The sequence below is a fragment of the Vigna angularis genome, chromosome 8, assembly GCF_016808095.1.
Source record: "Vigna angularis cultivar LongXiaoDou No.4 chromosome 8, ASM1680809v1, whole genome shotgun sequence".
Taxonomy (NCBI): Eukaryota; Viridiplantae; Streptophyta; class Magnoliopsida; order Fabales; family Fabaceae; genus Vigna; species Vigna angularis.
This window is the reverse complement of record NC_068977.1, coordinates 31,967,201-31,994,472: the sequence shown is the minus strand read 5'-3', so window position 1 is coordinate 31,994,472 and position 27,272 is coordinate 31,967,201. Positions and strand designations below refer to the sequence as shown.

The window sequence follows — 27,272 nt, the reverse complement described above, 5'->3', positions numbered from 1 at the left end:
AAATTATAAAATTATAAAATTATAAAATTATAAAATTATAAAATTATAAAATTATAAAATTATAAATTATAAAATTATAAAATTATAAAATTATAAAATTATAAAATTATAAAATTATAATATTATAAAATTATAAAATTATAAAATTATAAAATTATAAAATTATAAAATTATAAAATTATAAAATTATAAAATTATAAAATTATAAAATTATAAAATTATAAAATTATAAAATTATAAAATTATAAAGTTATAAAATATCAGATTATAAATTTATAAAAATTTTAAATTTTCAAATTTTCAAATTTTCAAATTTTCAAATTTTTAAATTTTCAAATTTTCAAATTATCAAATTATCAAACTATAAAATTATAAAACTATAAAATTATAAAACTATAGAATTATACAGAATTACAGAATTATAGAATTATAGAATTAGAATTATAAAATTATATAATTATCAAATTATTAAAGTATGATATTTTAAGTTATATAATTATAAAGTTTTTAAATTATAAAATTATAAAACCATAATTGTGTAAAATTATAAATATATATACTGTAGATGTTCTACTTTAATTTCTTTTCATATATATATATATATATATATATATATATATATATATATATATATATATATATATATTCCAGATGGTAATAGATGATCGAGGACTACCATCTGGAATATATATATTCATTCTAGATGGTAGTCCTCGATCATCTAATATATAAATATATATATATATATATATATATATATATATATATCAGATAGTGGTTCTCGATCATCTAATATATAAAGCAGCTTCTAATTTCTCTTTTTATCTTATTTTTCTATCATTTTGAAAAAAATCTAATATTTTATTCATTTTTCTTGAGTTTTTAATTTTTTTGTGTCCTTTTATTTTTCTTTTAATTTGTGTATTTTATATTTGATTTGTGAAAATGATTTATTTTCTTTTTTTGTGTTTTTCAATTAATTGTGGTCGTTTCAATTTACCTTTTCCCTTATCATGAGTTTTGGTGTTTGAAGGACAATCTTTATTTATGTGTTGAACTGTCAATTAAAAAAAGTAGTGGATCTATTAAAGGGTGTTGCTCTCTCCACCACCACACTCTTCTTACGGTACCTTTCCAATTATTCTTTTTTTTCCAAAAATATCATTAGGTTAAATTTCTTTTACTTTTATCATTAATTTTTTATATTTTTAATTAAATACCCTAATTCAATATCTCATTCCAGCCACGCACCCCCCCCCCCCTCCCTCCCTCCTCTTTTCCTTCTCTTTCCTTTCCATCACCCATACCCATCCTCCCCCCTCTCTTCTCAGTCCCCCACTACCTCCCCCCGCCCCCTCTTCTCCTTCTCTTTTCCATTTCCATCACCCATCCCCCCTTCCCTTCTTTCTCTTTTTCATTTCCATCACCCATTCCCCCTTCCCTTATTTTCTTTCTCTTTTTCATTTCCATCACCCATCCTTACACTTTTATCTTCTCAGTTCCAGTAATTAGAACATTCTTAGGCTTAATATCCCTATGGATCACGCCCATAATCATGACAATACCGAACACGGCCCCTCCCTCATCTTATCAACCAACCTTCCCTTAAAACACAACTCCATCACAAGGTGCCAACACTCCGCATCCTCATACACCACTTTCAGAGTTACAATCCCAGGGTGCCCGACACGTGCTGCATTATCTCCACCTCGTAGTGCACCGTCTCCTCCCCCTTCCTTAGCGTCTTGCATGCGTACTCCACGCTTTCCCATGTATATATATGTAAATGTGTGTACTAGTAAAGCCGAAACGGATGTGGAAATCCGTTCGGCCTTCAGCGGACATGGATATCCGTTAACTGATGTCCGTTAAATGTTGGATTTTTTATTTTCGTTTATTTTTTTTAACATTTTAAATATGGTAATTCAATTTTTACTGAAGGACAATTATAGAATGGGGTGGTGCAGGAAAAGATTTGTGGTGGTATAGGGAGCAACACCCTCTATTAAATTGTTGGCCCACAACAATAGTTTGAGGCCTTAAAGCCTTTTTAGCCCAGGAAGTAGAGACAATAGGTCTCGCTAGAAGATTCCTCACGTGAGAAGCCCTTTCATATCCAAGTCCAACAAACATCAATATACCATGGTCATACAAAATTCCACATATTCACCAATACAACTCAACATGCCATAAATTACAAGTTATTCAAACACACACATAATACAGTCCAAACAGTATATGACTAGCTCCCCTTACCTTCTTCTTTTGGGTTGCTCAATACAACTCACAATAGATGCCCTAACAGTACCCTCCACACAGGGCGGAACTTGACAGAACCTACAGATCACCAAATTGGTGATAAAACATAGCTCTTAGAGCTCTAATAGACAGAGAATGAAAGGAAAAACATACAAGGCACGTGAACCCAACAAAGTTGTATGCCCTAGGTTCTAGAACAGTGAAAGAGAAGGGAAAAGGAAACTTAACGGTCCGAACAGGAAATTGTTCGGTTCAAAATGAAGCTCTTGTCACCGCGATTGTTTATGCACCTTCAAATTAAAACTTAAACGGTTCAGTACTTGGATCTTTTAGAGAGAAGGCAGAACAATTATTTAGGAAAAAAAAAAGGTTTCTATTTAGAGAGAGAAAGAGAAGGACAAAAGTGAAGATTCTGACTTTTGGGGAATGACCCTGGCCTAAGGTCAGGTTCCCTTAATCTGGGCTTAACTGTCTCCAACTAGGGTCCAATAGTCCATTTTTATTTACAGGCCTTACAATTTTGGTACGTTATCATTTCTTTTTTGTTTTTCTGGTTGTTTTTTTTTCTAATGTTGTAAGTAGATGAAGAGATTTTAGTTGATCCAGTAAGATGAAAGAGTTGCAGCAACATAATTAAATTTTGTTCTATCATGGAGAATAGAACATGTCTTTTGTTTTTTTCTCTCAGCTAAATTTAGAAGCCACTTAAACACGCTTGTTTGATATAAAACCAATGTTGATCCCTTTTTCAGAACATTTTAGAATAAACTCGGTTTTTAAAGGAAATTAATACTTTTACCAAAAATAATTTTTTATTTTTTAAATATTATCTAATAAATTAAGTTTAAAATCGATAGAAAATTAATTATAAATAGTCTAACAATAAACCTATAATCAGCTTTTAGATGACCAAAGAGAAAAAAGATTGAAATTGAGAAAAACTAAAAAAACATTCACAATTAACTTAAACGAATAATGTAAAAATAAAAACTTTTACATTAGAAGAAATGTAGTTGCACTAGAAACAGTAGTTTGAGATCATTAGGAATGAATAACTTAGATAAACCCAACTTAATCAAACAAATCAATTTAAACTCAATTGTTTGAATTGGGTATAGAATTATCAAAGGTGAAAATCAAATGAACCAACCATGTTAATTAATTACGTGGTTTTATAATTTATAATCTTTATAAATGAACGTTATAATGAGGGAATCGAAAAGACGGAAACAAAGATATTTTCCATTTATAGTACGAACGCGCTAACATTTATAATGGGAAATTTCTAGGAACTTGAAACTTGAAGACCTGTCTCGTAACATAGAGTAGGGGTATGCATAGTGTTAACTTTTGAGAGAAAAGAGAGGAAAAGAAGATGATAGTTTCACTGCTAATCTCTATAAAGCTTTTTGTGACAGGAAAGTTTCACAGATAATAATTTCTACGAAACTCTGTTCTATGTGACAGGGTAGTTTCATGGATAATAGTTTCTACAAAGCTCTGTGATAGGAAAATTCACAGGAAATCACACCAGCACTTCAAAAAGGAATTGAAGAGTCTAGGATGGTCATCATTGTGCTCTCTCACAATTATCCTTTTTTTTCTCTCCGATGAACTTATAAAATTATAAATAAAAGGTTTATTTTTAACTTTTTAAAACTATTTTGGTATATTAAATTATTATTTTTTTGTTTTATTTCATGTTTTTTTTTATAATCATCTTAATCGTGTAACTAATGAGTGGATTTGAGAGAGAGTAATTGAGGGGATCTGAGAGAATTTGAAAATAATTTTTTTTGTTGATTATTTGAGTGAATTTGGAGGTAAATAAGATTGGATTTGGAAGTAAATTTTTTTAATTTATCACGTCAATCAAATACTACATTAATTCTTACAAACTTTATTTTCAAATTCATTCTTACTTACCTCCAAATTAACTCAAATAAACAACAAAAAAAATTATTTTTAAATCTTCTCAAATCCCCTCAATTACTCTCCTTCAAATTCACTCAAGTGAACAAGGTCTAAATGAAAAGATTTCAACAAAGTGAGAGAGTTGTAACAATATGTATCTGTTCTTTTGAAAATTTCAGCTGATGTGAATATATAACTTGTTAAATTCAAAACATGCTTTATAGACTACGATAATATAGTAATTCTTAGTGGTTAATTATCATTTATATAATTTTTATTTAATAATTTTACATTATTAAAAGATATGCTACATTGAAAAGACCTGTCTAACGTAGAGTAGGGTTATGCATGTTGACTTTTAAGAGAAAAGAGAGAGAAAAGAGAGAAAAGTTTCAGTGGTAATATCTAGGAAGCTCCCTCTAGCACACCAGCACTTCATAAAGCAATTGAAGAGTCCAGGATTGTCATCGTTGTGCTCTCACACAACTATGCTTCTTCTTCCTTATGCTTGGATAAACTTGCAACCATAGTTTATTAAAGAGTGCTTCTTCCTTCACCTCACCCTATCTTCTCTTTTATCGCGCGTAGTGTTCCCCCATCTTTCCTTCCCTTTCACTTTACTTGTTGTCGTGCACATACCTATCCTTGGTGGTCATCATGGTGGTATCGTGGTGAGGTGATTCTTCTTAGTTTGGGTGTCCAGGTTGGTTGTTCTTTCCTTAAGCTTTGTATGATAGAAAGATTGTATGCAATGATATTTGTTTGTATGGATTGTTTATGTGCTGTGATACGTTTATGGACTGGATGGGACGAAGGTCGATGCCTTAACCGCATCGGTTGAGAGCCGGCCTTAGAACAAGAGTTGCAGAACTCTTCACACTGAACAGTTTAAAATGCGGTCTAACCGTAGTTGAACTGCGGTTCATACCAACGCGCACTTAAAAGTGCAGTTTCACTGTAACTTAAACTGTTGTCAAGTCATGGCTTTTCCTTCTTTTGATTTTTATTATATTTAATTGTTTTTTGAATTTAATTTGTTTTTTATTTTTTCTATTAGTTTATTTAAATATTAAATATTTTGCGTTAATATTTTGTAATTTGTATTTTATTTTTATATTTGATGTTTATTTAAATTTTATTTTTAATGAAATTTAATACTTTAAACATATTTATTGTAATAATATATATAAGAAAATAAAAAAACAACATAAAACTAAAAAACCTAAATAAAAGCATACAACTAAAACAGCATAAAACTAAATTTAAAAAATAGCATATAACATATTATATAAATAGAAACATCTTATAAATTAAATCAAAAGTTAAAATAATTAACACTTAAATAAATGTATACATTAAATACAAAATAACAAAATAATTTAATAACAAAAAATTATCAAAAAATTTAATACCAAATATAAAATATTTAATAACCACAAAATAACCTAATACACAATAAATAACAAAAAAATTATAAAAAAATAATAGAAATAAATATCATTAACAGATAAATAATGCAATTTAAATAAATAAATATAAAAACATTAAACAAATAATAAAAAAATATTATATATGAAAGTTAAAATAACTCGTGCAGTACATAGCATAATATATATGAAAGTTAACAAAGTTCAATGTTCCAGGCATTATTCCTTGAAACAATCATTTAACAAAGTAAATATCTTTTAATTAAAGCAAAGAGTGTCTTTGCATTGATAAAATCGATTGAATACAAATGGAAATATAATACGAATTACAGATATGCAAAGCTGAATCATAAATCCAGGATGATTAAACATTCTGAAATAACAATCAAGTCAAATATGGTTGTAAAAAGCTTCATCCATATTTGTAATACCTGACCTCTATTTGGACATCATTTTCATCAGCATCATTAAATCTAATTAAATTACAGCAACACTTCCTTCCTTTCTATTTATAAGACCAAATTACTCATCATGGCTAAGAAAAATGGTTCATTATTTGATAGAAACAGATCTATTTATATATATTATGTAATAAATTAACTCGGTTTTTAAAGGAGATTAATACTTTTACCAAAAATAATTTTTTATTTTTTAAAATATTATGTAATAAATTAAGTTTAAAATAGACAGAAAATTAATTATAAATAGTGTAACAGTAAACCTATAATTAGCTTTTAGATGACCAAAGAGAAGAAAGATTGAAATTGAGAAAAACTAAAAACATTCACAATTAACCGGAATGAATGACTTAGATATAGATAGTAAAACCAATAGTTTGAGATCATTAGGAATGAATGACTTAGATCAACCCAACTTAATCAAATAAATCAATTTAAACTCAATTGTTTGGATTAGATATTAAAGGTGAAAAGTGAACCGACCATATTAATTAATGATGCATTTGACCAACCATGGATTAGATACTGTGTGGCTATTGTTTGCATTGACCAATATAATGATGCAAATAAGAAAGACCGAGACAGATATTTTCCATTTACAGTCCCCACAGCTAACATTTATTATGCGAAATTTATAAGAACTAAAATTCCCATAATAATTTTATGTTTATATAAAGTTTCCATTTACTGTCCCAACACGCTAACAATTATCATTCCAGACTTTGTTCTGATGGCAAGTCCAAGTTCCCGTAGATTCATGTACGATGTGTTCCTCAGCTTTAGAGGGAAAGACACGCGTTATGGTTTCACTGGTTATCTCTACAATGCTCTCTGTGACAAGGGAGTTCACACTTTCATGGATGATGAGGAACTTCAAAGCGGAGAGAAAATCACACCAGCACTTCAGAAAGCAATTGAAGAGTCTAGGATTGCCATCGTTGTGCTCTCTCACAACTATGCTTCTTCCTCCTTCTGCTTGGATGAACTTGCAACCATCCTTCACTGCCAGAGTAAAGGGTTGTTGGTTATACCAGTGTTTTATAAGGTGGATCCTTCTAATGTCAGACATCAGAAAGGTAGATATGCAGAAGCATTGGCTAAGCATGAAAAGAGGTTCAAAGAGCAGAAGGAGAAGTTACAAAAATGGAAGATGGCTCTGCGTGAAGTTGCTGACTTGTCTGGCTATCACTTCGGGAATGGGTACCCAGCTTACCAATCTTTTTATTTTATTGAAAATTAGTATACGTATCAAGACATGTTTACAAGCTTAGTTAAACTTTAATGTTTGGAACAGGGATGAATACCAGTACAAGTTTATTGGGAGCATTGTTGAACGGGTTTCCGGAGTGATTAAACGTACTCCTTTACTTGTTCCGGATTACTTAGTTGGCCTACCGTCACAGGTGCTGGAAGTCAAGAAACTTTTGGATGTTGGATCGGATGATGTTGTCCACATGATAGGGATCCATGGAATGGGTGGGTTAGGGAAAACAACACTCTCTCTAGTAGTTTATAATTCGATTGCTGCTTATTTTGATGAATCATGTTTTCTTCAAAATGTAAGAAAAAATTCAAACAAAAATAGGTTACATCACCTCCAAAGCATCTTTCTTTCAAAAATGCTTTGTGAGAAGAATATCATCTTAACAAGTTGGCAAGAAGGAGCATCAATGATACAGCAGAGGCTGGGGCGAAAGAAGGTTCTCTTGATTCTAGATGATGTTGACGACAGAGAGCAGTTACAAGCTGTTTCAGTAGGAATGTGGAGACCAAGATACGAACCTAACAATCTTCTCTCTTCCTCTCTGTACTGCCTTCACTATCTTGTCTTTCCCTCTTCTCCAAGTCTCTGAGTAAGGTGGGCTGGGTACCTGCAAAGGCACTCCGACGCTCAAGTCAATAGGGGTGTAGATCAGGGTATTGTCAGAATAACCAAATCTTTCTTAATTTTCTCTTAGGGGAAAAAACGTACCTTTTTTCTCCTATGCTTTGTATATTTAAATTAACATAATAAACCGTTTACCTGAAAATCCGGTCGGTTACGGAAACTGACTGTTTAGAAGTTGTAACCGTCATATCATGTGCTGATATCGAGTCAACTACTTCCATGATATATGGCTGTGATTCACGGCGCTGTGTGACCAAGATCTGTAACTGCTCATCTGAAACCGTTAGATCACGATGTCGCGTACTGTATGTCGATCATCATTCGTGTCGACCCGAGTGGACGACGTGTCGCACATATGCTTCCTGTCGGTTGTCGAGCCTCAACTGGTCGACAATGCCACATGGTCGTATGTTATTACAGTCGGTTACCTAGTGGTCGACCACGTTATGAGAATGTCCTGCAGTGGTTCAATTGTCGTCGGGTTACTGGTCGACAGTTGGAGGATTAGGTATCCTATAGTACATGCCCCCCAAGTCCGAGTAAATGGATGATGACAAAGTTACGAAGGACTTTTGAGTATTGTTGGAAGAATCGAGGAGACGTGTACAACAGCTGTGCGTGGCGTTACGAATTTTGGGTTTTCCCGCTCCTTTAGGGAAGTGAGAGGACGCGAATTAATAGCCGTTAGATGACAAAGGATCCTACGGCGCCTGACGATTAGACGGTTTGGCTTCTTCAGCACGATTTCAGAAGGGGGTTAGTCACTTTTGCAGAAGAGCAGACATTGAGAGTGTGCACTGTTAGCGAGATTGTCTCTTCTTCAGTCTCATTGCCCTCGTTGCTACGAGAATCAACCAGGTAACCCTAAAATTTCTTTCGTCTTAGTGTGTTTATTGTTGATCATGGAAGGAAGGGGGCAGGATATCGGGGGCGATATGCCGGGGCCGTCATCTACGACGGAATGCTCCGAAGTTACCACGATTCCATATGGGGAAATGGCATTTGTGTATGGAAATGTGTGCGGCGAGGATCCCAGGGGACGCATAATGTCTCCTATTAGCGGAGATGAATACGCCTGGGCGGCGCGTGAGGTAAAAGAACTTAGGAGTCAATTTAGGAGTAGGGCTGTAATTACGGATTGGATTGAGAATAGTTGTGTGTTGAGGACCCTAGGGTATCACACCTGTGTGAAGTTGATAGCTTGCCGGGAGGATGAGAGGATCTGTTATGGGAGGGAGAATGCCTCTGATGAATTCTTTTACTGTTATGCTACGCTATTCTATGATCTGTACGTGAGATTGCCGTTCACCACATTCCAAATGGATGTTTTGCGCACCTTGAACGTTGCACCGAGCCAACTGCATCCCAATAGTTGGGGGTATGTGCAGGCGTTCGGGGTGTTGTGTGGGGCGCTAGGAATTAGGCCTACGGTAGGTTTGTTTTTGTACTTCTTCAGATGTCGTCCGCTTGCGACGAAGGGGTGGGTATCATTGATTTCGGAACCAGGTAACGCGCTTCTAGAGCTTTACCTGCAATCGTATAGAGGGTTTAAGGAGAAGTTTTTTAAAGTGTCGATCACCGATGTTGGTCGACGGTTCTTTTTCGATGGTGAGGGGAATCCCAGATTTCCCTTATACTGGACGCAGGATCCTCTGAAATTTACCTCATGGTCGGAAGATAATATGACGATCGAAGAGTTGGAGGCTTTAAGTATGTTGACCTCGTTGCCACGCCCCTTCTCTTCTCGTCAGATTATAGATTGCCTCGAGTTCGATGACGCAGGGGCGAGGGTTTTTGGTATGTGCCTTTGCTTATCATTTTTGTAACTTGTTATGTTGTTGCTGACCATTCTGGATGGGTTTTGGTGTTTTGCAGAGATAATGGGGAGGAAAGGAAGTGGTCGTAGCTGGTTTCAGACCATCGACGACGAGAGGGATGAAGGTAATCGTCCGGGGTCTTCTGTTGGGCAACAACGCCCCCTGGTGCCACCAGCTGGTCCACCTCCCGTCGTAGTAGCGTCGGCTGAGGAGACAACATTAGTCGAGGTGCCCCTCATACGCAAAAGGAAAGCCAAGACAGTTGACACCAGCCGCGAGGCATCAAAGAAAAGTAAGGAGGTGGTTGAAGAAGATGAACGCCCCCTTCCGCTGGGCATATGGGATCGTGCCTTCATGCCGGGTCATAGGGTGGACCTCAACCTGGATGCTTCAGAGAAGAAGGTGATCGAAAACATGAGCGAGCAACAGATTGCTGACAGCTTGCTGGAGATGAACACACGGGCACAAGCGTTGTCTTGGCATCTAGCGTATGCTTCGGATAGGGGTCAGATGCGGTCTGAGTTAGAGAAGGTGCGCGCCCAGCTGAAAGAGCTCGCCGAGATCCATGCGGGCTGTGAGGTCAGGCAGAAGCGTACTGAACAACTTCTGAAGGAGGGCGAGACACTGTGGAATAAGACTCGGGAAGCTGGTGTGGCCCTCCAACAAGAACGCGATCAGATTGCCAGGGATCTGGATCAAGCGAAGAACTCAATGCTGATAGTGGCCCGAGAGAGGAACGCGCTGAAGGTAGAGGTCTTTGAAAAAAATGAGTTGATCGAGGAGCTGAAGGATGCGATCATGGACGAACATAAGAAGGGTTTCAGGAAGGCCTTGAGGCAAGTCGGGAACTTGCTTCAGGTATCAACAAAGGGAGCTGAATTTGACGTCCGGAAGGATGTGCATGAAGGTCATCTGAAGCCCTTGAAGGAAATTCCGGATGACGCTGTCCTGGAGGGGGAAGAGGATGAAGAGGAGGTCGCCAATAATGAGCCCGAGGGAGCAACGGAAGTGGACAAGCTCGCCAAGGAGACTGCTGAAGCTGTTGAAGGCGACACATCCCAAATTGTAATAGATTAAGATGTAGTAAGGATCTGTACATACATACTTGAGTATTTGGTTGACGACTATAAATGTTAATCTTTGATTATTCACGAATACTTGACGTTGAAATTGATTGCGCTGTTCGTTTAACTTAGCTGATTCTGCGATTGATTTGCTGTGGTGAGCACTAAGTGTGAATGTCGAGTGTATTGATAATGCTTTGTGCGACAGTGGGAGTATATCCTGATCAGACTGGGTGTTCAAGGGTGAACATCGGCCAGTGGGAGTGTATCCCGATCAGACTGGGTGTTCAAGGGTGAACATCGGCCAGTGGGAGTGTATCCCGATCGGACTGGGTGTTCAAGGGTGAACATCGGCCAGTGGGAGTGTATCCCGATCAGACTGGGTGTTCAAGGGTGAACATCGGCCAGTGGGAGTGTATCCCGATCAGACTGGGTGTTCAAGGGTGAACATCGGCCAGTGGGATTGCTTTCATCCTCTTCGTGTATGGAAGTGCCTGGTACGATAACCCTGGGACTTGACCTCACAGCAGTGATAAATGAATCTAAACAATAATCATGATGAAAGACAATCTTTATTTGATAATTAAACTTGATAGCGTTGTAAGAAGAATGAATAAGAAGTGGATGTTAACTAAAGTAATATTTAAGGTGAGTGGCGTTCCAAGTGTTGGGAACTGGCTGTCCGTCAAGAAGTTGGAGACGATATGCGCCGTTCGACATGTCCTCAGCAACCCGAAAGGGTCCTTCCCAGTTAGCTGCGAGTTTGCCATGGGCTCGATTCTTCCGAGCTTCTCCCCGCTTTCGCCACACCAAATCGCCGCTTTTGAAGGTTCTGGGCTTGACCTTGGTATTGTACCGTCGAGATAGCATGCGCCGTTGGGCCTCTGCGCGGATGGTGGCAACCTCACGACGCTCAGGAAGGACGTCGAGATTTGTCCGTAACTGCTCTTCATTAAGGGACATATCAGTGATTTGTCGTCTCAATGAGGGCTCGCCCACCTCGACTGGGAGCATGGCATCAGTGCCGTAAGTTAAGTTGAATGGCGTGTCCCCTGTAGATCCATGGGGAGTGCATCTGTATGCCCACAGGACCTCGGGTAGTTCCTCCACCCATAAACTCTTGGCTTCACCGAGTCGCTTTTTTAACTCTGTCAAAATGGCTTTGTTAGCGGCCTCGGCTTGGCCGTTGGTTTGAGGGTGCTCGACTGATGATGTGACATGTTTAATGCCCAAACTGTTGAGGTAATCCTCTAATTTGCGTTCGATGAATTGGCGACCGTTGTCGGTAATGATCTTCTGAGGGAGACCGAACCGACAGATGAGACGCCAAATGAACTTCTGCACTCGTTGGGCGCTGATGACGGACAGTGGCTCAGCTTCTATCCATTTTGTGAAGTAGTCAACCGCCACGAGGAGGAACTTGTTTTGCGCTTTGGCGATCGGCAGCGGTCCAACAATGTCGAGACCCCACTGGGCGAACGGCCATGGAGAGACAATATTGTGTAAGTCTTCAGGAGGTGCACGGATGTCGTGACCATGTGCTTGACAGGAAATGCATTTCTTGACGAATATCTCGCAGTCGCGGTCGAGAGTAGGCCAGTAATATCCTGCGCGGAGAACACGTCCTCTTAATGTCCGTTTGCCAGAGTGAAATCCACATATCCCTGTGTGCAGTTCGCGGAGCACATAGTCGGCCTCTTCTTCCGAGATGCATTTTAGCAGCGGAGTGCTATGGCCGCGACGATATAGGTCGTCGCCTATACACACAAAACGCGCAATGTGCTTGGAATCAGCCGCGGTAATGCTAACACCTTTGTCCTGCCGCTCCATGAGGTCTTTGATTCTCTGCCGCCAGTCTGTTATAGGTGTCGACACATTAGTAACAAAAGCTTCCACCACAGGACGGTCGAGCGTCATTCTAATGATTGAGGATAACTGCGCTCGCTCCTTAGAATGAGCTAATTTGGACAAAAGGTCTGCTCTTGCGTTTTGCTCCCTGGGTACATGGAGGACATTAACCTCGACGAAATTGCGGAGTAAAGCCTGAACCTTGTGGAAGTAACGCAACAGCTGATTGTCCTTGACTTGATAGATTCCATTCACATGGCTGACGACCAGCTTCCAGTCCATCCGACACTCTAAACGCTCGACCGACAACTCTCTAGCCAGGGATAAGCCAGCAATTAAGGCTTCGTACTCGGCTTGGTTGTTGCTAACTGGAAAATTGAATATGATAGCTTGCTCTAGGACCACATCATCCGGCCCCTCCAATACGACACCGGCTCCTCCCCCCCTTTTGTCGGAGGAACTATCCACGCTGAGGAGCCATTTTGTCGTGGGATTTTCTGGGGCAGGTGTTAACTCGACTGCGAAATCTGCTAAATGTTGACCCTTGACAGATCCACGGGGCTCGTAGCGGAGGCCGAATTCTGACAGTTCCACTGACCAAGCAACCATTCGTCCTGCTAAATCTGGTTTACGGAGGATCTTGGCGATGGGTTGATCTGTGCGGACTATCACTTGATGGCTCTGGAAGTATGGTCGAAGCCGGCGGGAGGCTGTGAGTAACGCTAAGGCAAACTTTTCAACGCGGGAATATCGTTCCTCAGCCCCTTGCAAAGTGCGACTGATAAAGTAAATCAACTTAAGGGAGGGCGTCTCCTGTATCAGGGCGGCGCTAACCGCATACGGGGCGGCTGCGAGATACAGCTGTAAGTCGGATCCCTCGTCTGGTCGAGCCATAATTGGAGGACTGGTTAAGATGTGTTTGACAGTGATGAATGCAGTCTCGCAGTCATTGTCCCAGTGCTGAGTGGAGCCCTTTTTCAAATTCTTCAGGATGGGTTTGATGTGTTCAGCCAGCCTTGGAATAAATCTGGACAGGGCGGTAAGGCGACCCACCAGACGTTGTACTTCTCGTAGGGTTTTTGGTGCTGGCATGTCGAGCACGGCTTTGCACTTGTCGGGGTTGGCTTCAATACCTCGACGTGTGAGCATGAAACCTAAGAATTTTCCCGCGGGGACGCCGAAGGTACACTTGGCAGGATTGAGGCGCATGCTGTACCGTCGGAGCTGGGAAAAAACTTCCTTCAAATCCTGGAGGTGTTGTTCGACAGAATTGCTGCGTATCACCATGTCATCGACATATACATCCATGCATCGTCCAACCTGGTGATGGAAGACCTTGTCCATAAGGCGTTGATAAGTAGCCCCGGCATTCTTCAATCCAAACGGCATTACTTCATAACAGTAGTTAGCGCGTTCGGTAATGAAGGCTGTTTTGCTTTGATCGGGCTCGTACATTGGAATCTGGTTATAGCCTGAGTAGGCGTCGAGGAAGCTTAGCATTACATGACCCGAAGCTCCATCTACCAGACGATCGATGCTGGGTAAGGGGTATGAGTCTTTAGGACATGCCTTATTAAGATCAGTGAAATCGACACACATTCTCCATTGGCCGTTGGACTTTTTAACCATAACTACATTTGACAGCCACGTAGTGTACGTCAACTCTCTGATGAACTGGGCATCCAGCAATTTCCCGACCTCAGCTTGGATAGCCTGACGTTTCTCTTCCCCGACTCGTCGCTTCTTCTGGGCAACAGGTCGTGCTTCCCGGAAGATGGATAACTTGTGGGCCATGACCCCGGGATGGATGCCTGGCATATCAGCAGCTGTCCATGCGAATAAATCTGCGTTGTTCCGTAGAATGCGTCCCAAATCGTGCTCTTCGCTGGAGGTGAGGTCTCCGCCAATGCTAGTGGTTTTGGATGTGTCTGTCGTTAAGGACAGGAGTTTGACTTCGCCTTGCGGATGCAGACGCTCGTCTACATTGGTTTGGGGGTCTAAGTCGACTGCCGTTGCCTTGGGTCCTGTCGCCCTTCTGGTTGGGATGAAGGGGGTGATTTTTAATCCGGCGACATAGCACTGTCGAGCTGTGCGCTGATCAGCCCTCACGGTACAAATGCCTCCATGGTCTGTCGGGAACTTCATGGCGAGGTGGGGAGTAGACACTATTACCCCAAACGCGTTCAGACAAGGTCGTCCTAGCAGGGCGTTGTACGATGCATTTGCCTCGACCAGCAGGAATCGAACTCGAAGTTCAGGTGCCTCCCGACTTGTCCCGAGCCGAGTGCGCAGGTCAAGGTATCCCCTGGTGTCTACTCGTTCTCCTGAGAATCCGACAATCTGCTCATTAAATGGGGCGATGAGGTCCTCAGATAGGTCCATTTTCTGAAAAGTGGACCAATACAAAATGTTGACCGAGCTTCCTTGGTCGACGAGGACCTTTCTGACATCATACCGAGCTATATTAGCCGTGATTACCATAGGATCATCATGATCAGGGTCGGGAGCATGGAAATCAGCGTTCGTGAATGTGATATCAGGGATTGACCGAGCCTGACGCTCGACCATATGGACCGACTTCAACTGTCTCAAATGTCGCTTCCTCGCTGAAGCCGACACGCCTCCCCCCGCGAAACCACCAGATATGGTGTCGATGCGGCCTCGGACTGAGCGTTCTCTCTCTATGCGCCGAGGTGGACTGCGCGACCGCCTACGATGTCGAACATCTTTAGGGGGAGATCGCTGGGGACTGCGCCTAGGAGGATCTCTTCGGCGAGGAGTTGTTGCTCTAGTGGAAACCCTTTCCTTGACGTAATTCTGGAGATAACCTGCACGTATGAGTCGTTCTAACTCGTCCCTTACTACGTTACATTCTTCCGTGTCGTGCCCATGATTCATATGGAACCGGCAAGTTTTGCTGTTATTCGCGTTCTTTGGGGTGGCACTTCGCCGCACGGTGAGAAGTTCGGCGTGTAAGGCCTCTTCTAGCACCCTCGCCCTTGGTGCGTTGAGAGTCGTGTAGCGATCGTATTTAGACGTCCACCCCGACTCCTTCCTAGGTGGTCGATTTGGTCTGTAGTCGTTTGGGGGTCGTTTCGTTGGTTTTGTTGCCTCCTGGTTAGGGACATCCTGTTGGTGCTTCATCCTGGAGTTACGGTGATCTTCGATGCGGATGAATTTCGCCATAGTGGATTGGAGTTCCTCCAGGGATGCTGGAGGGTCAGCATATAATTGTTCCGAGACCTGTCCCGGCGTTAGGCAGGATGACAGGTTGCTGATGATAAAGGTGGGAGTAATATCTGGCACGCGTCGGGCCGTCTCGATGTACCGCTGCATGAAAGCTTTCAGGGTCTCATCCTTCTCCTGCCTGGTATGGACAAGCTCAGTAGCAGTCATCGCTGGTTTTTTGTTGGCTGCGTACTGTTTTCGGAATAAAGATTCGACGGTTGCAAAGCAATCTATGGAATTTCGGGGAAGTTTATGGAACCATTCCAGAGCTTCCCCTTTAAGGGATAAGGAGAAAGCTCTGCATATCACCGGATCGCTGTCGGTATAGAATGCCATTGCATCTATAAAATTACGTAGATGGTCCTCAGGATCTTCAGAACCATTGTAGCGTTCCAGGGTTGGAGGAGGCTTGTCCGGCATGTTTGCTTGCATGATGGCTTCTGTGAATGGAAGCAGGTTAGTGAGGCGCATAGGAGTAGGCCCCCTCCTTCCTCCACCATGATGGCTGGCATCGTTATCCTCCTGTCTGTTGGAGGCGGATAACTCTGGTGGTGGGATCTGTGCTCGCAGCGCCGCTATCTCCTCCGCGTGTTTACGTTGAATCTCCTGCATGGTTTGTGTCTGTGCCTCAATTTGCGCCTGCAATTGCCTGATCAAATCGTGCGTATCGGAATTTTCCATCGCTCCAGTGGTCGTTGTTGGGATAGTAATCTCGGGCCCCACGGTGGGCGCCAAAATGTTTCAGTAGGAATGTGGAGACCAAGATACGAACCTAACAACCTTCTCTCTTCCTCTCTGTACTGCCTTCACTATCTTGTCTTTCCCTCTTCTCCAAGTCTCTGAGTAAGGTGGGCTGGGTACCTGCAAAGGCACTCCGACGCTCAAGTCAATAGGGGTGTAGATCAGGGTATTGTCAGAATAACCAAATCTTTCTTAATTTTCTCTTAGGGGAAAAAACGTACCTTTTTTCTCCTGTGCTTTGTATATTTAAATTAACATAATAAACCGTTTACCTGAAAATCCGGTCGGTTACGGAAACTGACTGTTTAGAAGTTGTAACCGTCATATCATGTGCTGATATCGAGTCAACTACTTCCATGATATATGGCCGTGATTCACGGCGCTGTGTGACCAAGATGTGTAACTGCTCATCTGAAACCGTTAGATCACGATGTCGCGTCATCATTCGTGTCGACCCGAGTGGACGACGTGTCGCACATATGCTTCCTGTCGGTTGTCGAGCCTCAACTGGTCGACAATGCCACATGGTCGTATGTTATTACAGTCGGTTACCTAGTGGTCGACCACGTTATGAGAATGTCCTGCAGTGGTTCAATTGTCGTCGGGTTACTGGTCGACAGTTGGAGGATTAGGTATCCTATAGTACACAAGCATTTGCTGGAAGAGCTGATTGGTTTGGTCCCGGCAGCAGGGTTATCATTACCACTCGGGACGAACAGCTGCTAAAATCTCATGGGATTGAAAGAACTTATAAGGTGGAGGCATTGAATTTTAATGATTCTCTTCAATTGCTTATATGGAATGCTTTCAAAAGGGAAAATGTTGATCCAAGTTACGAGGACGTGTTGAAACGTGTAGTAACTTATGCTTCTGGTCTTCCATTGGCTTTAAAAGTAATAGGTTCCAACTTGTATAGCAAAAGTGTAGAAGAATGGGAGTCTGCGATTGAACATTACAAAATAATTCCAAACGGTGAAATTCTAGAGATACTTAAAAGTAAGCTATGTTGCTTTGGGGGAAGAAGAAAAAAGCGTCTTTCTTGACATCGCCTGTTTCTTTAATGAAAGTAGTTTGGAAGAAGTTGAAAAGATACTTGGTGCTCTTTATGATAAGAACATGAAACATCATATTGGGGTGTTGGTGGATAAATCTCTCATAGGTTTTTGGACGGATAGAGAAGATTATATTGATATGCACGACTTGATTGAGGACATGGGTAGACATATTGAATGGCAAAAGTCACCCGAAGAGCCAGGGAAGCGCAGGAGATTATGGTTAGAGAAAGATATCCTTCATGTTTTAAAACACGACAAGGTAAGTAAGCTTCATCAATGATTGTTGTACTTTCTTAGCTTGATTTAATATTTTTTGTGTCATCTGTTAACATCATAGTATTTTTTTTTCTCTTTACAATTTTGCAAAGTTCTCTTAAAACGTGAATTTTTTTGGATTCCTGAATGTGACTTTTGCATTAACAGGGTACTAGCAAAACTGAAATCATAATCCTGGATTTGGATTTGTCTATATATGAGCGAGAAAAAACGCTAGAATGGAATCCCAACGCCTTCAGAAGAATGAAAAACCTTAAAATACTTATCATTAGAGATGGTAAATTTTCCAAAGGTCCCAATTATTTTCCAGAAAGTTTGAGAGTACTGGAATGGCATGGATACCCTTCAAATTCTTTACCATCAAATTTTGATCCGAGCAATCTTGTGACATGCAAGCTACCTTACAGTCATTTTACGTCATTTGAATTCCTTGACTCATCAAAGGCAAGCTTGAAGACTGTTTTCCTCATCTTGTAAATTATTGAAACAGCATAAATATCTTAACTTTTTTTCTCTTTATTTTCTTTGCAGAAGTTCGAGAATCTATCCGTCTTGAGTTTTGACTCGTGCAAATTTTTGACACAGATACCAGATATGTCTGATTTCGTAAATTTGGAGGAAGTTTCATTTAACAGGTGTGAGAGTTTAGTTGCAGTTCACGACTCAATTGGTTTAATGAGTAAACTTAAAATATTGCAGGCGGAAGATGTTGGGAATCCAAGTGTGAGTTTAAGTCCCACATTGGAGAGAAATGAGAAAGTAGAGTGGTTTATAAGTGGGAAGACACATTAACTCATTGCCTTAAGGTTTTGGGTGTAGAGTGGTGTCAACTACTTATAAGGTTGGACTCACATCTCATTGCTCATTGACTTCCCGGTCAAAAACCTCCCCCTTGATACTCCTAACAGAAGATTGCATCAAGCTTACGAATTTTCCACCTCTCAACTTGCCCACTCTTGAAAGCCTAAAACTTTCGTTTTGTTCCAGTCTTGAGAAATTTCCAGAAATACTAGGAAAGATGGAAAACATAAAGAGACTTGGATTGGCGGGTCTTCCCATTAAAGAATTGCCACTGTCGTTTCAAAATCTTATTGGGACTCGAAGAGTTATTCTTGTCATCATGTGAAATTGTTCACTTGCCTAACTTGTCTACTTTGAGTGTTACTGAAGATAACGTAGGCTCAATGGTTCCTTCAAAGTTAGAGTGTTTTTCAGCACTCTCTTGCAACCTGGATGATAACTTCTTTTCGGCAGGTTTCATGCAGTTGGCACAAGTGCGTTCTTTAATTCTACGGAACAATAATTTCAAACACCTTCCTGAATGCATCAAAGAATTTCACAACCTCAACGAGCTTGATGTGACTGATTGCAAACATCTTGAGGAAATAAGAGGGTTTCCACCAAAATTAGAATATTTCAATGCAACAAACTGTATATCTTTGACTTCCACCAGCTTAGACATGTTGCTAAATAAGGTTTTGTCTTGCTTTTGAATTTTTTGATTGATAATACGTAGTGCTCTTAATGTTGGTAAGCTAATGAGTTCTTTATGAATTATGTATGACTAACAGGAACTATACTACGAAGGTAGAAAAATTATGTTCCAGTTTCCAGGAGCAAGGTTTCCAGAGTGGTTTGATCTCAAGAGCAGTGGGCCTTCATGTTCTTTCTGGTTTCGTAATAAGTTTCCTGCCAGAGTTCTTTCTCTTCTTATTATACATATGAATAAAAATGATGAGTTTCTTACCTTTTACCCTCAAGTGTACATTAATGGGAAATATCAAACATTGGGAGGCAAATCTGGGAACGAGCAGACGAAATTTGAATTCGATCTAACATACCTCTCTGATCTAAAAATGTATGGTAATTTCCATGAACAACCTTCAGAAAAGGAATGGAATCACGTGAAGGTTACATATTATGCGCAAAATGTCAAAGCAACAGGAATCCATGTATTCGAGGAAAACAAGGAAGACATTCGGTTTGATGATCCTTATATCATGGAAGACATCATGGAAGAAGAACAAAAGGAGGAAGAAAAGGAAGAAGTAGAAGAAGAAGAGGAAGAAAAAAAAGAAAAGGCAGAAGAAGAAGAAAATAGCATCATGGAAGACACCATGGAAGAAGAAGGAAGAAGAGGAAAAAGAAGAAAACTGCATTAGGAATCCTTGTATTCAAAGAGGAAAACAGCATCATGGAAGACATTCGGTTTGATGATCCTTATACCAACAGCAAATAAGACAGATTTTTTTCTTTTTCTTTGTGCTTTTGTTTTTTACTTTATTTACTAGTATAGCAAAAGTGTAGAAGAATGGGTGGGATATTTCCATTTTTAATATCTATATATATATATATATATATATATATATAGATATATATATATAGCCTAACCATCATTTAATAATGATTTCTTTGATGGTCACAAATTCAACTTGTTCCATCTTCAGCTTGATCATCTATCTCGTGATTTTAGGCATTTTCAACCTTTCAAGTTTTTATATAAAGAGTTGTTTTTCTAATTTCTAAATTATTTATTATAATACCAACATTATTATTATGAGTAAAAAAATATGTAACTAATACACATCTTAAATACACTAAAACTCACAAAGTTATGCTTTCACTGGTTATCTCTACAATGCTCTCTGTGACAGGGACCTTCACACTTTCATGGATGATGATGAACTTCAAAGAGGAGAGGAAATCACACCAGCGCTTCTGAAAGCATCCTTCACTGCCGGAGTAAAGGGCTGTTGATTATACCAGTGTTTTATAAGGTGGATCCTTCTTATGTCAGACATCATAAAGGTAGCTATGCAGAAGCATTGGCTAAGCATGAAAAGAGGTTCAAAGAGCAGAAGGAGAAGTTACAAAAATGGAAGATGGCTCTGCGTGAAGTTGCTGACTTGTCTGACTATCACTTCGGAGATGGGTACCCAGCTTACCAATCTTTTTATTTGATTGAAAATTAGTATAAGTATCAAGACATGGTTTTCTAGTTTAGCTTAGTTAAACTTTAAGGTTTGGAACAGGGATGAATACCAGTACAAGTTTATTGGGAGCATTGTTGAACGGGTTTCCACGGTGATTAATCGTGCTCCTTTACATGTTGCGGATTACCCAGTTTGATTATATGTTGCGGTAAATTGAATAATCTGAACAAGTGGATTTGATCTTGTTTAGACGTTAGATATGTAGTTATGATTGGAAATGGATCTTAAAAGTATAATTAGAAATATTGGAAGACTGGTCTGGATTGATGATTTCAGTAATTTGGGTTCATGAGTAAATATTGGTTGTGAATGAATAAAGGGGAAAAACATAGGTATGGTTAGAAAGGGTTGGGCAAGGTCTTATTGGAGTTTTTATAAACGTGAATTTAAGTCATATGCTCAGACTTTTGTAGTAGTGAATGATATGAACTGCTTGGCAACTTTTCAGAAATGATTAATTAAGTACATAAGTTGTGATGTGTGTAAATGGTTTCTATATAATCTGATGTTATAGAATGTGGGAATGAATTTAAAGTAATTAAACCTAGTTAAATTATAATCTTTTGGAATTCACTTGGCTGTTGAGTAGGTGTTATTAATTGGTAATAATGCAGTTTGGACTTGTTCATAGATTCATGGTTGTTGTTGCATGATGATATTATAGTCAATCATTGATAAGAACTGTGTTGGTATACATTGTTAGTAATGGGCATTGATTGCCAAGTTCAGTTTTGGTTTGAGTCCTTTGTCTAACTAAAAATGCGAAGCTGCTTAATCATGTGCATGAAATATAGAGATCTGGTTTGGGTATAAATATCCGTAAATACAATTAAGAAAATATAGGAGAGGAATTGCATTGTTACAATCTGAACGAAACGTTTAAGTTGTAGCTATGTGTACTCAGAATTAGTATACTAGCTTAAGCTCATTAAGTAACAAGAAGTTGTATATTCTGTGGTGAGAAAGTGTCTAAGTAATTGTATGTTTCATTATGTAAGATGGCTTAAAAGAAAGATTTGTTGAGCAGATGTATGCTTTATTTGGAGTGACTTTTTTGAACATAATATGTTGATAGTTGTTGTAATTAGAGAAAACCTTACTAAGTATTTTTCTATAATTATTTAGGTATGAGGTGCCTAACTTAGGGGTGCCTAACTTAGGGGTGCCTAACATAGGAGGTGCCTAACTTAGAGGTGCCTAACTTAAGGAGGTGCCTAACTTTTACTCCTATAAATACATTAGTATGTTGTAATAATATGTATTGAAATAAATATAGTTCTACATGTTTCTCAAGATGGTATCAGAGCTCCCGATCTTGGGAGCTCTGTTTCCGCTGCACTGATAAGCTACCAGCCACCAACAACAGCAGCTATCCAGCCACTTCAACTGTAGCAGAAACTATTGGAATCACTGATAGGACAGAAAGGGACGCCTATCTGCAGCAAACACAACATTGCAAATCGCTCCGGAGAAGACGTTGCCACGCGCCGCCACGCACAACCAGCCTTGCCGGCGCGTGTAGCCCACGCGCCTAGTTCCGGCGAGACCCACTCGCCGCCGACGTCACAGAAGGAGTCGCCGGAGCCTCCTTATTCCGTTACAAGGGCCGGTGACAACCCATTTTGGCTCAGATCGGAGTAAATCTGAGTTTTGAAGTACTGCTCCATATTATTCTGTGTAGCCCACACTGTTTTCCACTGCCCAGGCTGTTTTTCCGCTGTCCGACGCCTTGTGCCGCTGTCCGACGCCTTGTGCCGCTGTCCGGCACCGTTTGTCGCTGTCCAGGCCGCGTTTGTCGCTGTCCAGGCCGCGTTTGTCGCTGTCCAGACACCGTTTGTCGCTGTCCAGGCGCCGTTTGGCGCTGTCCAGGCGCCGTTTGCCGCTGTCTGGCACCGTTTGCCGCTGTCTGGCGCCGTTTGCCGCTGTCCGGCACCGTTTTCCACTGTTTCGTCAGCAGATAGGGTCCCCAGATTGCATTCCCAAGGATGTCTGAGGTAAAATTTATTCCTTTGGGTCCTAATGATCTTCCAAATATGATAGGTGCCTATCGGTTGGATGGGCGAAATTTCTTACAATGGAGCCAGTACATTCGAAGGATTCTCAAGGGTCGTTCAAGACTAGACCACATAGATGGTGGAGGACCAGAACCAGATGACTCAAACTTCCTAATGTGGGACAATGAAGATTCACTAATTATGACTTGGATGTGGCATTCCATGGTTCCTGAGATAAGTCGAAATTACATGTTTCATTCTTCTGCCAAGGAGATATGGGATGATTTACAAAATACTTTTTCATTAAAAAAGGATTTTGCTGCATGTTATGACATTGAGAGCAGGATATTTAATACAAAACAGGGCTCACATTCTGTATCAGAATATCATGGAATTTTGAATGGTCTTTGGATTGAATTAGATCAATACCAAACAATAAAGATGTGTAAGACAGATGCTGCCGCACATGCTGAAGTCGTGGAAAGAGGAAGAATCTTTAAATTTCTCCATGGCCTAAATCAAGAGTATGACCCAATTAGGGTACAGATCTTAGGAAGAGAAAAATTATCTTCCTTATCAGAAGTATTTTTTATGGCAAGAGGAGAAGAAACTCGAAGAGCTGTCATGCTTGATGGGGGGATCTCCAACACAGGCTCTGCCATGACAACCGGAAAGGGATTCCACAAAGGAACGAGCACTGGAGGAAAGTCATTTGAAAGAGGAAATCGTGGAGATTATTATACTGGAGGAAAGTCATTTGAAACAGGAAATCGTGGAGATTATTGTTCATTTTGTAGAAGATCTGGACATACCAAAGAAACATGCTTCAGACTCCATGGGAAAAGTAATGTTCTAGAGCGTATGAGGAATAACAAAGGGCCTACTCAAAAATGGGTAAATCACACTACCTCAGAACAGGAAGCCACCAATCAATCTAATGTTTCTCCACCACCAGATCTTGACATGAAAGCTTATAAGGAAGAACTCGACCGCTTGAAAGCAATGGTTGAATCAATGAGTAAGCCCTCTGGATCATGTACTCTGTCCATGAAAGGTAAGATTTGTCTCAATACTGTTGGTAATATGACTCAAGGTATTTGGATTCTTGATTCAGGAGCAACTGATCATATGACACCTTGTCGTGTGTCTTTCAACTCATATGATGAAAGCAGTAAAGAACAACTTATTACTGTTGCGAATGGTCAGGGTATACCTATATGTGGCTCTGGGAATATAGTTTTGGAATCATCCATTATATTAAAGGGCGTTTTACATGTTCCACAATTAGCCAATAATCTTATCTCTGTGCAAAAACTCACAAAGGATTTAAATTGTTCAGTAATATTTTTCTCCACTCATTGTGTTTTTCAGGATCTTGCCACGGGGAAGACGATTTTAACTGCTAAGGAGCAAAGTGGGTTGTATCTATTAGAGACTAATGATCAAAGCACAACAAATATTTTGAGTCTACAAGCTACATCTGAGACGTGGGCAAACTCTCAAATATGGCTTCATCATAAAAGGCTTGGACATCCTTCATTTAACGTTATCAAGTCTTTATTTCCCCATTTGTTTACCAATGAGTCTGTTGAGTCTTTTAATTGTGATATTTGTCAATTATCAAAACATCATCGTGCATCTTATCCTATTAGTAATAAAAAGAGTACTTCTCCTTTTGATTTAATTCACACTGATGTTTGGGGACCAGTTGTCGCATCTATTTCTGGAGCAAAATGGTTTGTTACCTTTATTGACGATTGCACTCGTGTCACATGGACATACCTTATGAGCAATAAATCTGAAGTTTTCCAAATCTTTGTTAAATTTTTTCATCTTGTCCAAAATCAATTTGGAAGAAATATCAAAAGAATTCGGTCTGATAATGGTACTGAATATGTTAATCATGAATTCCTCAATTTTTTCTCTCATAATGGTATTGTTCATGAACTTACATGTGTAAACACTCCTCAACAAAATGGGATTGCGGAGAGAAAGAATCGTCATCTCCTTGAAGTAACTAGAGCTCTTCTTTTTCAAATGTCTGTTCCAAAAATTTACTGGGGGAAGCAGTGTTAACTGCCACATATCTCATCAATAGGTTACCTACCCGTGTCTTAAACGGCATTAGTCCTATAGAGTCTTTATTGTCTTTTGTTCCTTCTTCCCCTTTAATATCAAGTCTGCCTAGTAGAATTTTTGGATGTATTGCTTTTGTTCACTCTCATCACCCTAATCGTAGCAAATTAGATCCAAAAGCCCTTAAATGTATCTTTATAGGGTATCCTTCTAATAAAAAAGGGTACAAATGTTATCATCCTCAGAGTCGTCGCATCTTTATCAGCATGGATGTCACATTTCATGAAACACAGTCCTTTTATGTCAGTTCACCACTTCAGGGGGAGAAAACACTTGAAATGGATGAACTCTCCTTCTTGTCATTACCATGTCAGTCTTCGCAGGATGCCCAAGACCTGAGCAATGAAACTATTAGGATCCATAATAAGGATGAAGAAGAAGACAAATTTTTTGGTCAAAAATATGAAAGAAGAAAACAACCCACTTCGACTCTAGAGCAAGAAAAATTGTCTAATCCGGAGGTGAGAATCCCTGAAGACAACATCGAAGAGGTAAGTATTACTGATGACTTGCCCATTGCATTGAGAAAAGAAAGGAGATCATGTGCTAAATATCCCATTTCTCAACATGTTTGCACTAACAATCTCTCTGATAAGCATAGAAGTTTTATTGCTGCCATTGATGCAACAAAAATTCCTACCTCAATCCAAGAAGCCATGAAACTTGAACATTGGACTCAAGCCATGAAAGAAGAGATGAATGCATTAGAAAGAAATTCAACTTGGGAAATTGTTGACAAGCCAAGAGACAAGAAGGCAGTAGGATGTAGATGGCTATTCACAGAGAAACATAAGGCGGATGGAACAATAGAAAGATATAAAGCGAGACTGGTGGCAAAAGGCTATACTCAAACCTATGGGATTGACTATGAGGAGACATTTGCTCCTGTGGCAAAGATGAATACAGTTCGAGTTATTCTTGCTTTGGCGGCTCATTTTAGATGGGACTTACACCAGTTGGATGTAAAGAATGCCTTTCTTCACGGAGATCTGGAAGAGGAAGTTTACATGGATATTCCCCCAGGGTTTGAAGTGAAAAATGAACGAAACAAGGTTTGTCTCCTAAAGAAAGCATTGTATGGTCTTAAGCAATCCCCTAGAGCATGGTTTGGAAGATTTACAAAAGCAATGATTTCCTTGGGATACAGACAAAGCCAAGGAGACCACACTCTGTTCATAAAACATTCATCTACAGGTAAACTCACCCTATTGCTTGTCTATGTGGATGACATGATTATTGCAGGAGATGACGAAGCAGAAAAGTTGGCATTAAAAGAAAAACTGGCAGCTCAATTTGAAATAAAAGACCTAGGAAAACTTAAATACTTTCTTGGAATAGAGGTTGCTTACTCCAAGGAAGGAATATTCATCTCCCAAAGGAAATATGTACTTGATCTCCTCAAAGAAACGGGAAAACTGGGATGTCGAACTTCAACAATTCCTATAGAACAGAATCATAGAATTGGAAGTGAAGAAAGTGCTCCTGTAGAGAAGACCCAGTATCAAAGATTAGTAGGAAAACTAATCTATCTATCACACACAAGACCAGACATTGCCTATGCAGTTAGTGTAGTAAGCCAATTCATGCATGATCCAAGAAATAGACACATGCAAGCAGTTGATAAAATTCTCCAGTACTTGAAGTCAAGTCCAGGGAAGGGATTGTTGTTTAAAAGGGAAGACACATTAGGTATGAAAATATATACTGATGCTGATTATGCAGGGTCTATTACTGATAGAAAATCTACTTCTGGGTATTGTATGTTTCTTGGAAATAGTCTGGTAACATGGAAGAGCAAAAAGCAAGACAGAGTATCTCGCTCTAGTGCAGAAGCTGAATTTCGAGCCCTTGCTCAAGGAATGTGTGAAGGACTTTGGATGAAAATCATTTTGGATGATCTTAAAATTAAGATAGACAGTCCTATGCAACTATACTGTGACAATAAGTCTGCCATAAGCATTGCTCATAATCCAGTACAACATGACAGGACAAAGCACATTGAGATTGACAGACACTTTATAAAAGATAATCTAGACAGAGGCTTTATGATTACAACTCATGTTCCAACAGGTCTTCAGCTAGCAGATATTTTTACAAAAGGGCTACCTCAGGGAAGATTTCAAGATCTTGTAAGCAAGTTGGGAATGATTGATATTCATTTACCAACTTGAGGG

The 27,272-nt window shown here is 39.7% G+C and overlaps 2 protein-coding genes across 6 annotated transcripts; both read left to right on the top strand.

The window, feature by feature from the left end:
* Nucleotides 1-4,583: 4,583 nt before the first annotated feature.
* Nucleotides 4,584-21,455, top strand: LOC108344038 (toll/interleukin-1 receptor-like protein). 5 transcript variants are annotated; one of them, XR_008244714.1, is made up of 5 exons: nucleotides 17,495-17,958; nucleotides 18,123-18,419; nucleotides 18,507-18,610; nucleotides 18,675-19,450; nucleotides 19,547-21,455. XR_008244714.1 is itself a non-coding variant. In XM_052866858.1 (4 exons), exons 2-4 carry the CDS (start codon nucleotides 6,789-6,791, stop codon nucleotides 18,128-18,130), a joined length of 660 nt encoding a protein of 219 aa, XP_052722818.1. In that variant the 5' UTR covers nucleotides 4,584-4,876; nucleotides 6,778-6,788; the 3' UTR covers nucleotides 18,131-18,228. The 5 variants fall into 5 exon arrangements, 3 of the variants coding, with proteins under 3 accessions (XP_052722818.1, XP_017437986.2, XP_052722817.1); XM_052866858.1 differs by lacking the exons at nucleotides 17,495-17,958; nucleotides 18,507-18,610; nucleotides 18,675-19,450; nucleotides 19,547-21,455 and adding exons at nucleotides 4,584-4,876; nucleotides 6,778-7,258; nucleotides 7,353-7,534 and having other exon boundaries at nucleotides 18,123-18,228; XR_008244713.1 differs by lacking the exons at nucleotides 17,495-17,958; nucleotides 18,123-18,419 and having other exon boundaries at nucleotides 18,523-18,610; nucleotides 19,547-20,907; nucleotides 21,008-21,455.
* On the top strand, nucleotides 8,849-17,399 carry LOC128193473 (uncharacterized). Its single transcript, XM_052866856.1, has 2 exons — nucleotides 8,849-9,743; nucleotides 9,822-17,399. The coding sequence occupies exons 1-2, from the start codon at nucleotides 8,849-8,851 to the stop codon at nucleotides 10,838-10,840; spliced, it is 1,914 nt and encodes a 637-aa protein (XP_052722816.1). The 3' UTR covers nucleotides 10,841-17,399.
* Nucleotides 21,456-27,272: the final 5,817 nt, after the last annotated feature.

Coding starts and splice junctions, on each gene's coding strand:
- LOC108344038 (XM_017582497.2), top strand. CDS start 6,789: ATGGCAAGTCCAAGTTCCCGTAGATTCATGTACGATGTGTTCCTCAGC. Junction 7,259..7,352: donor GGCTATCACTTCGGGAATGG/GTACCCAGCTTA, acceptor TGTTTGGAACAG/GGATGAATACCAGTACAAGT.
- LOC128193473 (XM_052866856.1), top strand. CDS start 8,849: ATGGAAGGAAGGGGGCAGGATATCGGGGGCGATATGCCGGGGCCGTCA. Junction 9,744..9,821: donor CGCAGGGGCGAGGGTTTTTG/GTATGTGCCTTT, acceptor GGTGTTTTGCAG/AGATAATGGGGAGGAAAGGA.